The 13,423-nt window shown below is 35.0% G+C and overlaps 1 protein-coding gene across 1 annotated transcript; it reads left to right on the top strand.

The window, feature by feature from the left end:
- Positions 1-456: 456 nt before the first annotated feature.
- On the top strand, positions 457-9,559 carry LOC110687165. Its single transcript, XM_021863782.1, has 2 exons — positions 457-919; positions 9,444-9,559. The coding sequence occupies exons 1-2, from the start codon at positions 457-459 to the stop codon at positions 9,557-9,559; spliced, it is 579 nt and encodes a 192-aa protein (XP_021719474.1).
- Positions 9,560-13,423: the final 3,864 nt, after the last annotated feature.

Below are 13,423 nucleotides of genomic sequence, written 5' to 3'. Positions count from 1 at the left end.
CTTTTGAGGAAGATCTAAGAAAAAAAAAATTCTTCTAATTATGGCGCTTGTAGTTCAGTTAATAGCAATATTAATTTTTGTCATTATGTACAAAAGAAGCTCATTTATTTTGTCGTTTCGGTAGATTAAAAGCTTGTTTTTGTTTTATTATATTGTTTTGTTGTTATTAATCATCATAGTATAATATTACCGTTATTATTATAATTATTATTATTACTACTATTGTTGTTGTCATTTTGCTATTTTTGCGACTAATATGATTTAGTTTTGTCTAATTATATATTTACTCACAATAATAAACCAAGGGGAGAAAAGAACTATATTATTTATGGTTTATTATTTTTAATTATCACGTGTTTCATTAACCAAACTATAAATATGGAAGAATTAAACATATGTGTTGTACATATGATTTATTATTCTAAACTAATTATCACGTAATTTGTTGTAGTTAAAATGGGAGATCTTATGAAAAGACGATTCAACATCCTAGATTTATCTGGAAATAAATTTTTGGAACGGAAAGTGGATGCCATGATGAATTTGAAAGCTCAAGGGTTGGAGCACACTGTTAAAGATAATAAAAGTCCCTCTGGTCAAGCAACTGATGCTAACACTTCTGCAATGACGGTTGTAAAACCTGTAACTAAACAAGAAAAGGCAAAAGCCTTAGTGTTACTAAGGCATCATTTACATGAAGACCTTAAAATTGAGTACATGATGGTTGAAGATCCCAGAGAATTATGGGATTGTCTTAATGAAAGATTTGGACACCACAAAAGGGTGCTCTTTCCTAAGTTATTATTTGACTGGACAAATTTACGGTTGCAGGATTTCAAATCTGTAATTGATTACAATTTAGCCATACATGAGATAGTATCTATATTGATCGGATTGCAAGAACAATATCGTGAAAGAGGTTTCAAAAAGTTTAATGAATTGATGAGTGTATTGCTTGTTGCTGAACAAAATAATAATCTTTTGTTGAAAAATCATAATCTTAGACCAACTTGGTCTTTGGCCACTCATGAAGCAAATGCAACAAATTCTTATCCACCCGAGACAAATGCTACACAAAGAGGTAGGTGGACGTGAAAATTACAATGGTTGTGGAAGAAGCCGTGGAAATTATCGCGGACGAAGCCGTGGACGTGGTAGAAATAATTTTCAAAGAAACAGTAATTTCAAAAATTTTGAAAAACAGAAGGGACAGTCATCTAGAAGCCAAAAACAAACTCCTTCAAAAGGAAAAGACACATGTTATAGATGTGGCATGGCAGGGCATTGGGGACGTACTTGCGTACATCCAAACATTTGGTAGATCTTTACCAGGCTTCTGTAAAAAGCAAAGGAAAAAATGTAGAAGCAAATTATGTTAATGAAGAAAATTCTCCTTGTCCTAGCCTTGATGTGTCTGATTATCATGGACAACGCTGAAATTGGAAATGATTTCATCTTTGGAGAAAATAACAATGCTTAGATTTCCCATCTACTAATATATATATATATATTATGTTTTAATGTAATTTCTTTTATGCACTGTATTTTAAATTTCTAGTCACGTACTTTTAATTTCTATCATCAATAAAAGTTTGTATGATATTATTCTAAACTAATCTCATATTTATTTTATGAAGATATGGATCTAACCGAAGCTAGTTCTGAATATCAATGTCTTTTGGACAGTGGAACAACACATACTATCATGAAGGATACAAAATATTTTTCACAACTAAAGTTGTTTCAAGCAAATGTAAACACTATTTCAAGGTCAGCTAAATTAATTTAAGGATCTGGAAAGGCTTGTATAGTGCTTCCAAATGGAACAAATTGATGATCAATAATGCTTTATATTTGAGTAAATCTCGAAGAAATCTCATAAGCTTTAAAGATGTACGCCAAAGTGGCTATCATTTGGAAACAATGACAACAGACCAAAACGAGTATTTATGCCTCACAGCAAAAAATATGGCAAGAAACACATTTATGAGAAATTGTCAGCATATTCTTCAGGGTTATATCATATAAACATACAACCTGTGGAAATCAGTATGATATCTAACTAGAAGTTAGATGACAAGCATTTGATTATTTTATGGCATGATTGTCTGGGGCATCCAACAACTGGGATGATGCAAAGGATTATAGCAAATTCAGTTGGACATTTAATAAGAAATTGTCAAAATGAAGTTCACATGTATAATTTCTTAGGACATCAATTATATGCATAAGCACAATAATAGGACAATCATGTGTGTATTTTATTGTAAATGTTTGGCTATATAATAAGAATTTACGTAGTAGCATACTACTACAATTTTCACCCATCTCCTTTTACTTCTTCTTTACTTCTCCTTTTACTGATCAAAAACTTTCTATCAGTTAAAATCTTTAACATTAACCCCTTTTATTTTATTTTTCTCACGATTTTTCTTGTTTTTATCCTATATCTCTCATTCTGCCTACCTCCTTCGCTTATTAATCACAATTAAAGCTTAAAGCAAATTATAATTTGGGTATAATGTTATTCAATAGCTTTGAAGATTATAATTTATTAGTTTTTTTTCAATATTATTATCTCCATTAATCAATCTAAAACGTAGCTCTTATTTATATTTCTAAGTATAAATTAATTGTTTTTGTTATCTTCAATCACTCCCTCTCATTAATTTAAAACCCTATTATGTATTCAATGGCTACAATAATTTGGTAGCTATTGCAACAAATTTAATCTAAACCCAAAAAAAATTTAAACATTGAATAAATATCATCAAAGAAAGATAATAAAATTAATTAGCACTTTTCATACCTTCGATCTTTCATGATACATACCTTTTTTTTTAATTTTAATTTATTCTTCAATCAATTTGGCTGGTTGAGGAGCAAAAGTTACAAGCCAAAGTTTTTTAATTGAAACAACGTACTACCTGATACGAATTATAGAGAGTGAAAGGACAGTTGGTGAAGTATAAAAAACTCTGAGTAGAAAATTGAACTGATTTGACATTTATAAGGTTATTGATCGATTTCATTCTGCGATTTGTTTTTTTGGGAACGATTTCATCATTGATTTCATTCTACAATCTAATCTCTAAATATAAATCATGCACTGATAGTTTGAAACCATGCTTAAACGTTATAGAAAATTGAGATATGCTCATTTAATTTATTCATCTTTCTTTTTTACTTTTTTATTTTTATTTTTTATTATTAGAAGTATTATTCTTACTTTGTAAGTTACATGATACATAATTAATAAAATTGAGTTTACAAGAATGAGTAAAAAAAAAAATATATATATATGGTGAGCACAAAGATTTGATCCTTAAACCACAAAATCAAATAATGCAGTTCACCATCTTAGCTAGAGTTAAACCATGTATAAAAAATGCAAAAATATTCTAATTAACTTTAATAGTGGTACATTGCAATACGTTGCTTTAGTGGTACATAGCGGTACACGTCGTTTATTGTAGAATTTTCGTGCAAACAAATACTTTTAGGGATATTCAACATCAATTAGGGCAAATAAGTTAACAAATATTTCTTGAATTACGTGAAATAATGTCTACATACTATTAATGAGAGTTTGTTTGAACTTTTTTAAACGGTAGGGATATAAAGGGAAAATGTTATTAAGTAAAATTATGCTAGATTAGTCACAAAATATCTATATAACTATTATATCAATTAATTTTTCTAATAAACAATAAAAGATAGGCATGTAATTCAAATTGATGCACTTATTCTGATACAGATGCAATATAACGTAAGTCATAGTACTTCCTTTGTTCCACAAAAATTTCCTCTCATTTACTGCAGCTTTACACATCAAAAATTAGGAATCCCCCACATAATGAAGAAGGCATCTTAATAATTATTTTTCTTACCTTTTTTACAAAATATATCAAAATTAATCAAATACACAATACAAGTTGGTATTTTTTTTATGGGATAGAGTATAATAAGAAAATTAGATTCTTAAAAAAAGACTAGCTAGTTAGTTTAGAATATTATAGTATTAAGTAATCAAAATAGAAAAATTTAAAGCAAAAGTAAAAAGAACAACCTAAAATGGCAAGTGAGAATAGATAATATATTATTTTAGAGTAGTTTTTTTTAAAAAAAGTTCATCATAATTTAACTACTTTAAGTAAACTTAAACGAAAGTATTTCATAAATTTTAAGGTATGTTCAATTCACTTATATGAACTTATCTTATCTTATTTTATCTCATTTAAACATATCTGAACTTACTAGACATCATTAAAACTTATTTTAATTGATTATATTATAGATTTGAGTAACTCTTATAAACCCTTATTAGAATATATTTTCCTTAAACTTATTCTATAGGAACCTTTTTTTTTTCTTCCTAGAATGGGCCCTTTGACTTAGTAAGTAGTATTAGTTTTTTTTAAAGGAAAGATAAAGGACCCTATTAACCTGGCACCTCTCACAATACCAATTAAGTCAATCCAACTCCCTAAGTCAACACTTGATCGTAGAGGGAGATGGTAACGCAATTCCCCTATTCTCAAGCAAATGTAGTTAGTGGGGTTTGAACTTGTAACCTTAAAGTCACAATGGGCCGCTATGATATCATCTATGAAAATTCTAATGAACGGTTGAGATTATTTGTTTTTTGATTGATTTTTAATTAGTAATTATAATTAAAAAAATATTTTTTAATAGTTATATATATTTTTTATTTCCAGAATTTCAAAAATATTAAAAAATAATTTTTGGAAGATAAAAATATATTTAAAAAAATTAAAAAAATATTTTTAATTAAAATTACTAATTAAAAATAAATCAAAAAATAAATAATCTCAACCGTCTAATTTAAAAAATTGTGATAGTAAAAAATCATAAAACTACATTAGAATCATCTTATTAACATCTAACACTTGAATATCAATTGTATGATGAAAGTATAAAATATGTTTCATCGTCTGAATAGATTCAATTTAAACTGTCAAAGATAATTTGTATTCAGGAGCAAGACTATGCCATGCATGCAAGTGTATCCAAATGCTTATGTAGTTATGTAAGTGTGTTTCATACTTTCATGAATGTCTCATATAAAAGCATGACCTTTTTTTCGTACTTGTACTTTTATTAAACCTTTTCATAAGTTGCCTTAATAATTTATTCCCCTTTATTAAGGGAATATAGAATGGATAGTTCCACTTGCATGCATGGGGTTTTGTGTCAGCATATAAGTATGTTATTTTATCTCAATGAGTGGATAAATTGATGATTGAGGAAATGAATCCAATTAGGTTTAACACCTTAATTGTAGACATGCGCATATTAAAGGAATTAGGATCAATCATTCTAGGCCAGAATCCAATTTCTAGATTGAGGCAATTGTTTGTGCCTACAATTAATGTAAGAGTAATAAATTACCCTAAACCCCTCAGTGTAACAACTCAAATTTTATGAGAAGTCTCACGACTCGGTTTCATATCTTCTTAGATGGTTTAAAATCATATATGGAGTTAACATGCCTACGCCCTACCTAATTTAGAGTTGACCCTAAATCATAGTTGTCTTTTCCCTCCGTATGATGATCTATTATTAATGGTTTACAAGTTTCTTTTAATACTTGTTGACAGCTCACTATTTTTTATCCCTTATAGTGTATATGATAGTATGTATTATGTCAGATCTAAATAATTACTTTGTATTGGCAAACACATTCACATATGCTAAGTTGTCTAACTCATTAATGCCTACATTTAGTAATTATTTTCATACTATAAAATAGGATATTTAGTTTGAAATCGAAATGTTTCAAACCAATTAAGATAACTCGATAGCAAAAACAATATAACTTGAAGTCTACTAAAACTCATAATAGTTTGACACAATTAAGATGGCCTAATAGCAAAAATAACCCAACCTGAAGCCTACCCAAACCCATAACAACCTGCCTCAATGTGTTTGAAACCTAAATTAGATAACCCGATCCAATCATGACACGAACCAAGTATAATCCAACAAGAGTATGCAAAAAAAAAAATTCTTCATTGACTTGGCCTGGTAATGTCTAGACCTAACCTAACCTGATCTATTAGGTCAAACTGACATGTTTCAACCCGTTTTGATTATTATCAATTTGTCGTGTTTTACTTGAAACCGATTTGATGAGTTTCCGGCCACTTAGTATATATATGGTCAAAATTTTATTTTCTTATAAACATTAATAAAATATTAAAAAAAATGTACAAAAAATTAATTAATATATTAAAACATGTTAGATTAGTCTCAACGTAAATTTTCATAACATCAAAATTTTGTTACTTTTATATATATATACAAAATCGAATATATTATTATCGGTTAAACTTGTGCATTGGAGATCGTATGAACTCAAAAATCCTCAGCATGACAGTTTGTTTAGAAGATGTTAAGCTATTAAAGAGTGAAGTAGATTGTTAAACCGTAAAAGTGATGAAAATAAAACTAAGAAAGATATCTTGAGCAGGAGATGGAATGGGCGGCCAAAGGAATGGGGTCCAGTGAAAGTCACGCCTGCCTACGCTACTGAACAGTCCAAAAATTACCCCTTTTAAAATAGAGGTGGCAATAACTACAAAGTCAAACAATCAACTTATATTCAATACCAACTTGCAACATCGTTTTAATATAAGTAGGTGATTATCATCACTATATCCCCCACTCTTTGATTTCACCCAAAAAAAATAAAAAACAAATAAAGGGAAAAACAAAAAAAAACCGAGTATAATATGTTGTTGTTGGATAAATTACAAATTTTACTTTCATTAGGCAATTTTTACTTTGTATAATTTCACAAATTGATAATTGGTTAAAATAGTGTCTTAACATGTTTTTCGTTATAAGTCGGATTTGGACTTATAATATATCGTTGGAAAACTCTTTTCAAGCCCTATCCAACTATTCAATATTTAGACCAGGATCATGAAATGGATGATTTTAAGGACATGAAATTAATGATTTTCGATTTAAAGGCACGAAATGAATGATTTTGGATTAAAACATTTTGGGAAAGGTTAGAAATGGTTAGGGCTAAAGGTAAATTCACGAGACTCTTCAACACTTCACCTAACCTGATAATCAAAGATGTGAAAGGTACTCATCATTGGGTTTGGTTTTTTTGGGGAGACACAATCAGGTGTCTACAGAAGCCCTCACTTTGACTGAGTTCAGTGGAACATAAGTTTCAAAAACAAAAGTCAAAGTAGATCGATAGGGACGGAGAATGATTTAGAAAGTTCGGAGATCCTAAATCACTCTTTTTAACACCGATACCTGTAGAAAAGTGTCAGTTCTACAGATAAAAGAGTTAAGGGGAAAGAAACACGTATCTAACACTAGTGCATGACAAAAAACACGTTTGGTAGTTTTCTGCGCCTCGAGAATCCACTGGATGATAATTTTCCACGCCTCAGGAATTATATCGTGAATTACTATGGCTCAAGCGATTCATTGGATGATGCTATTCCACGCCTCGGGAGGACTGATATGAGATAGATACCATGCCTCGGGAATCTTATCGTGAATCACTACGCTTCGAGAGACTCACAAATGAAAGGTGACAAGTTTCTGCGCCTCGGGCAACATGTCGTAGTCTCCTACGCCTCGAGTAGCCTACTGAATGATGATTTTCCACTCTTTGGGAAGATTGATATATATAAGATAGTTTCCACACCTAAGGAACCCTATCGTAAGCTCCTACGCCTCGAGTAGCTCACAAGTGAAATTCCATATTCCGAGAATAACATAAGTATCCATGCCTTGGGACACAATCGTCGATTTCTACGTCTTGAGAAGTGTGTAACGATCAACAATTTTCCAAGCCTCGGGATCGGAAAAACTGGTCCAATAATAAAAACTACACGTCTCTACGCCTCGAGAAACCTGCAACGCGAATTGTCCACGCCTTGGGACATAATCAATTTTGTTGAATCTAAGTTGTTTTATTTGACAACCTCCTCATTCTCAGGGAGCGCTATCGAAGATCAACTACGCCTCGAGCAGTCTTCTCAAATTAAAGTGACAATCTCCACATCTTAGGGAATATTGTCAAAGACCACTACGCCTTGAGTCATCTTCTCAATTCTTCTCGTCTTCACGCCTTGGAATTGATAGTTTCTTGCGCCTTGGAAAACCTACCGTAAAACCTTACTCTTCAAGATTCTACCAAGCTTAGATTAATTTCAGTAGAAATCTTCCATCTAGGAAATTTGTGATTATGATCAATCACTGCTCAATCAATGTACTCCACCAACGCTTAGGTGTACCGAAATGTGCTCAACCGATGCTTAGGTGTTACTCAAATGTACTTAGCCAATGCTTAGGTGTACTTAATCAATAAATAAGACGATCGTCATCAGGTCGATCATCAATCAAAATCGTAATTGGGCTGATCAAATCAATCAAATATTTTCAATTGCTCATCGTGAGGCTCAAAGACTCAAATGTATATCAAGATTATCAAAGGAGTAAACGTGAACCACTAAGTCAAATTATGGGACCCACAAAAGCTTACGCAAGCAGAATCAGATTTATCGCGCGGCGACAGGTTTGTCACACCGTGACAATTCTTTCGCGTCGCAATAAATTCGCATTTCGCTAATTTAAATTATTTTTCTTCTCCATTTTGCTGTTCGCCATTTTTGTTCGTCATTTGCTCGGAAGTTTGAATCGGTCGTTCTCCCTCGTTTCTCAACCAAATTTGCTCAAATTTGTCTCAAATCGTTGCATTTTCACTCCACTTTACCGATCTATGTAAGTTTTGCTTAACTTCTTCTTGCTTTGGGTGAATTTCATGTGTTTTATTTGCGAATTTCCGGAAAATCCAAAAATGTTTATGTTCTAGGCTCAATTTTTGTTAAATTTCTTGCAATGAAATTACTTGTATGTGTTTTTATGTTGCTTTGTGAACGTTTTGAGACTAGAATTTCTTGATTTGGTGAAGAAACGAGCATTTTTCCATTGTTGAACACTCTAGGTTCATGAGTACAATGTGACTTGTTCTTCATGATTTTGCTTGCTCTTTGTGCTTAATTTGTTGCAATATTTGTCATAAACTTGCAATAAATTGTTTTGGTGTTCAAATTTTTCGTTGTTGTGCGAATCAAAATCATGCTCTGTTTTTGAATTTTTGTACTCTGTTTTTGACGAACATAGTATCATACGGTTAGACGAACTTTGATTTACTGTTTTAATGTCCACAATAAATAGTATGGCTCGACGTCGAGGCTCGGGTTCACGTTCCCGCTCGTCTCACCGAGAGGACGATCACGTAGGAGATGGAGACGACGCCTCTACTAGCCGGACATGGTCTCTCCTTGAGTGGGATGAGCACACCGTGCCTTTTCAGCCGGTTTTCCATATCTCCCAGCGCGTTTTGCTGTGATTTATTGAGGAGCATGTACGTTGCCATGGTTCAGGCAACGATACCATTTTGTCCGTCTACCGTCAGCACATTGCCGAGAATGAGGCCGTGAAGGTGCTTTGGGAGTCTTGTGGATTGACTCCCCTTCTCCAAGTCGCTGTGGCTTTCTAGTCTTTTCGAGAAAGTCGGTTCATCGTTCGTGGTGTCCTAGAGTTCTTTTGGGACACTACGAACACGTTCCATTTTCCATGGCGTGAGATGACTATCACCCCTCTCGATTTCTCTGCCATTAGTGGACTCGAGTTTCGATCGACTCCACTTCCTGCGGACGACCTTTATACTTTGGCTTCTCCAGAGACCGTAGAGCTACTGGGTCCTATTGCATACAGGGCCGCTACTGAGGCTAAAGATAAGGTCTCGACCAAGAGGACGATTCGCACTCGACTTCTGGTAGAGGCTTTTGATGATGATGCGATAACCCCGGAGCAGCGGGTTCATATTTTTGTTGTTCTTCTCCTGTCGGGGACCTTTTCTCCTAATAGGGGGAGCCGTGCTTTGTTGTGTTATCTCTCTGCGTTGCGCGACCTCTAGCGAGTCGGCACGTATTTTTGGGCCAACATTGGTTACGCTGACCTACTCTTGGGACTGTGGTCGGCATGTCGCCAGCGACATTGCAGGACAGAGATCGTTGTCTCCGGCCTTTGGAAGGTCGTAGAAGTATATCTTCCTCTAATGTAATGATTTCAAGTTATGTCTCGACCTTTTATAGGTTCTCAGATTTTTGACTTTTTAATTTGCAGGTTTGGCTCTACGAGTACATCCCTTCCCTGGCTCCGGCGAGGCCTCCGGCTAGAGGGCTCCCGATAGCTGCCAGCTGGCATGACCGTCGAGCTGGTCTGTCTTTTGCAGTTGTTGTTAGGGCTGTTATTCTTGACGTAAGGATACTCCTATGTTCTTATTTCTTTCGGTTTTCATGGACGAGTTTCTGATTTATACCTTTTGTTGCATCGTCCTGAGGTTTGATATCGCCTAGCATTTTTAGTATACGTCCAAGAGGCGCTTTTTCTAGGGTACCTACGAGGTAGTATGGTACCTAAGCGAGAGAGTGGCCATCCAACACTCTTTAGCCGTTCCTCTAGTCCCCGTGGATCCTCCTGCTCAGATGATGAGCCAGGAGAGACTCCGGGTGCATGCTGTTGATGGTATCATCGGCGAGGACTGACAGAGGCACGTGTACTCGGATCGTTCTTACGCAGAGGAATTACTCCCTGGACTAGCTCATCCACCTTATCGTGAGGAGGTTTGTGAATCTTGATTAGCCACTTTATCTTTTTGTAGCCCCCAATAGTGTTTAATCGTCGGTTTGTTTTGTAGGAGCTAGAGGAGCCTAAGGAGTTCGAGCCCCCACGCATGTCTATTCGTTGCCAGAGGGTTCATGGACTTATCGAGGAGACGATCCCTCTAGCCCCCGAGGAGTGACGTTGGTGGAGCGGTCTATCCCTCACTCTCAAACCTGGGTGAGTTTTCGCTTCTTCTTTTGTTCGGTGCATATATCATCTTGTTTTCTAATCTTGTCTGATTTTTGCAGTTCTCTCGCGAGGTGATGATGCGGATGGCCGTTACTGTCGACGCCTTTCGTTACCAGCTGGAGAGGTGGAGCCACCGAGCGTCGTGTCGACATATGGACGATGTTGCACCGGTATGTCATTATGCATTTCTGTATTATTTATCTCGTTTGATTTTGTTAATGACTAACTAGCATCTCTTTGTTTTTTTTCCTCCTGGTCCTCGGCCACGTACTCGTTCGAGGCTAGAGGGTTCGAGAGAGGCGAGAGCGAGGCGTCGGCGTACCTCGTTGGAGACCCCAGGCAGGCGGGAGGCGCCTGGCCGGGCAGAGGATGATGACGGTGACAGTTCTTTGTCAACGGAGGTGGTCCCACCTAGTTTCGGTACTCCAGTGGTACTACCTCACGTGGTCCCATACGCGTTTACGGCCGGTCCGTCATCTCAGTTTGGTGGTGGGACGTACGAGGTTGGCTCATCGTCGTAGCAGCCTGTGCCTTCTCCCTTTGCTGGTGGGAGTTTTCTGCAGTACGATCCTTATGGGGGTACCTATTGGACGGGTCCTACACTCGTGATTCCCACGACGGGTGGTGTTGACTTTGGTCAGGCGTTGACCTCGCGGTCTTTATTTTTCTATGACACGATGTGTATTCCTTGAGAGCCACGTCCTCCGGCACCCTAGTTATTCCTGCATCATTTTCTTTTTGACTATTTTTGGACTTTGCTTGTTATATACATTTATTGACTCTTATGTAAATAAATTAGACTCGTGTATATACTAGAATTTATTTATTTATGTGCTCTTTTAGTCTTTTTTTCATATTTTACAACTATTTATGTGCATGTGTGTGTGTGATTTTGCGCAAAAATTCCATCATTTTTATTATCATTGGAAGGAATTCGAGTTTCTCCCCCATAAAGAATAAATGAAAGAAGAAAATGAGGTAAAAATAAATTTAGAGTTAATTAACTTGAGGTTCTTAAAAAGAGATTCCCTAATCGATTAGGATTAAATTAAAAGGTTGGATCATCATGGGAAGAGGTGAATAACTTAAGATAAGGTGGGAAAAGGTGAAAAGAATTGGATAAAATCCGTAAAAATCAAAGTACAAATTCGAGTCAAAATCAAATTAGTGGAATAATCAAGGCGCGTTAGTTGTCACGGACGTCAGGTTTTATCGCGACACGAAAGGCTTGTCACGGCGCAATGACTTTGCTGCGGTGCGATAGCTCTATCGCAGTGCGATGGATCTGGGAAATTCCAATCCGAATAAATTCGATTTCTGCTTCATTTTTGTTTATAAAAAGCCCCCAAATACTCCATATTCTGCATAATTCGAGTCATTAGCTTTCTAAATTCTTCTAAGGGTGTGGAGAAGACAAAAATAAAAGACCGCTTAGGTAACAAGAAGGTTCCTCGTAAAGATCGTCTAGGTTTAAAATTTGAATCCAAGACTCCTATCATGCCTAAGAAGAAAAGTGTTGCGGAGGGTAAAGGGAAAAGGAAGGCTAATCCTATACAAAAGGAAAAGAAGGCTTGGGTTGAGAAAAAGGTGGGGGTCTTTGCTAAAGGGAAATTTTTTTCTAAGGTCTCGGTTCGATCATCTAATGGTTCCCTATTGGTAAAGGAGTTAGAGGATGAAGAAGACTTAGACAAGAATTAGAAAAGGGCTCGAAAGGAGAAGACAAATTAGAGCCTTGCTTTGCTTTTAATTTTATTAGACAATTTTTAAATTCCAAGTTAATTTTAATTTCAAGCTTTTAAATCATCAGTAATGTAATTTTAATTTTAATTTAATTATTAATGCAATTTTAGCTTTCAATAAAATTAACTTTTTATTTCTTATATCCTTTATTAAAAAATAATTTTCAGTAATGAAAACTACTTGAGTAATTTGGAAAATAATCCGAGTACGGAAGTCGAAAAATTTTCAAAATAATTTAAAATTGTCGCAATTAATTGTAGTCTGCCTTCGGAGAAAAGATAACTTTGCCGCAACGCGATGGGATTATCGTGGCGCGATAAAACTGACGCAGCGCGACGATCCTGTCTCGGCGTGTTGAATTCTGTTTGTTACAATTTTCTTGATTTTTGTGATTCTAAGTTGATGTTTTGTGAAAAAGGGCGGGGTTTTGAAAAATTAAAGTGGCCGTACCCCATAAAAGGGTTGCCTATTTATCCTTGTTAAGGAATTAGGCCAAACGAAGCTCTGTTGAGTATGGAACTCAGTTACATTATGAGTAGAACTTCTTGAGTTGGTCAAGATTTGTCATGTTCGAGAATTCATCACCATCAATCTCTGTTAGCTTAGTTGCGCCTCCAGATAGGATAGTTTTAACAATGTATGGTCCAGACCAATTATGCCTAAACTTGCCTCTTGGATCTAGAACATTCTTTCTAACTGCTTTTAACACCAAGTCTCCTTCCTTGATGTTTCTTGTCTTGACCTTTTTGTTGAAGTTTCTAGCCAT

This window comes from Chenopodium quinoa, unplaced genomic scaffold (assembly GCF_001683475.1).
Source record: "Chenopodium quinoa cultivar QQ74 unplaced genomic scaffold, ASM168347v1, whole genome shotgun sequence".
Lineage (NCBI taxonomy): Eukaryota > Viridiplantae > Streptophyta > Magnoliopsida > Caryophyllales > Amaranthaceae > Chenopodium > Chenopodium quinoa.
Note: the sequence above shows the minus strand (reverse complement) of the source record. Positions and strands in the feature narration are given on the sequence as shown.

What these genes read in the sequence shown, in the direction of transcription:
- LOC110687165 (XM_021863782.1), top strand. Translation starts at nt 457, where the DNA reads ATGGGAGATCTTATGAAAAGACGATTCAACATCCTAGATTTATCTGGA. An exon ending in AGAACAATATCGTGAAAGAG is followed by an intron (nt 920 to 9,443) that starts GTTTCAAAAAGT and finishes GCCATGGTTCAG; the next exon opens with GCAACGATACCATTTTGTCC.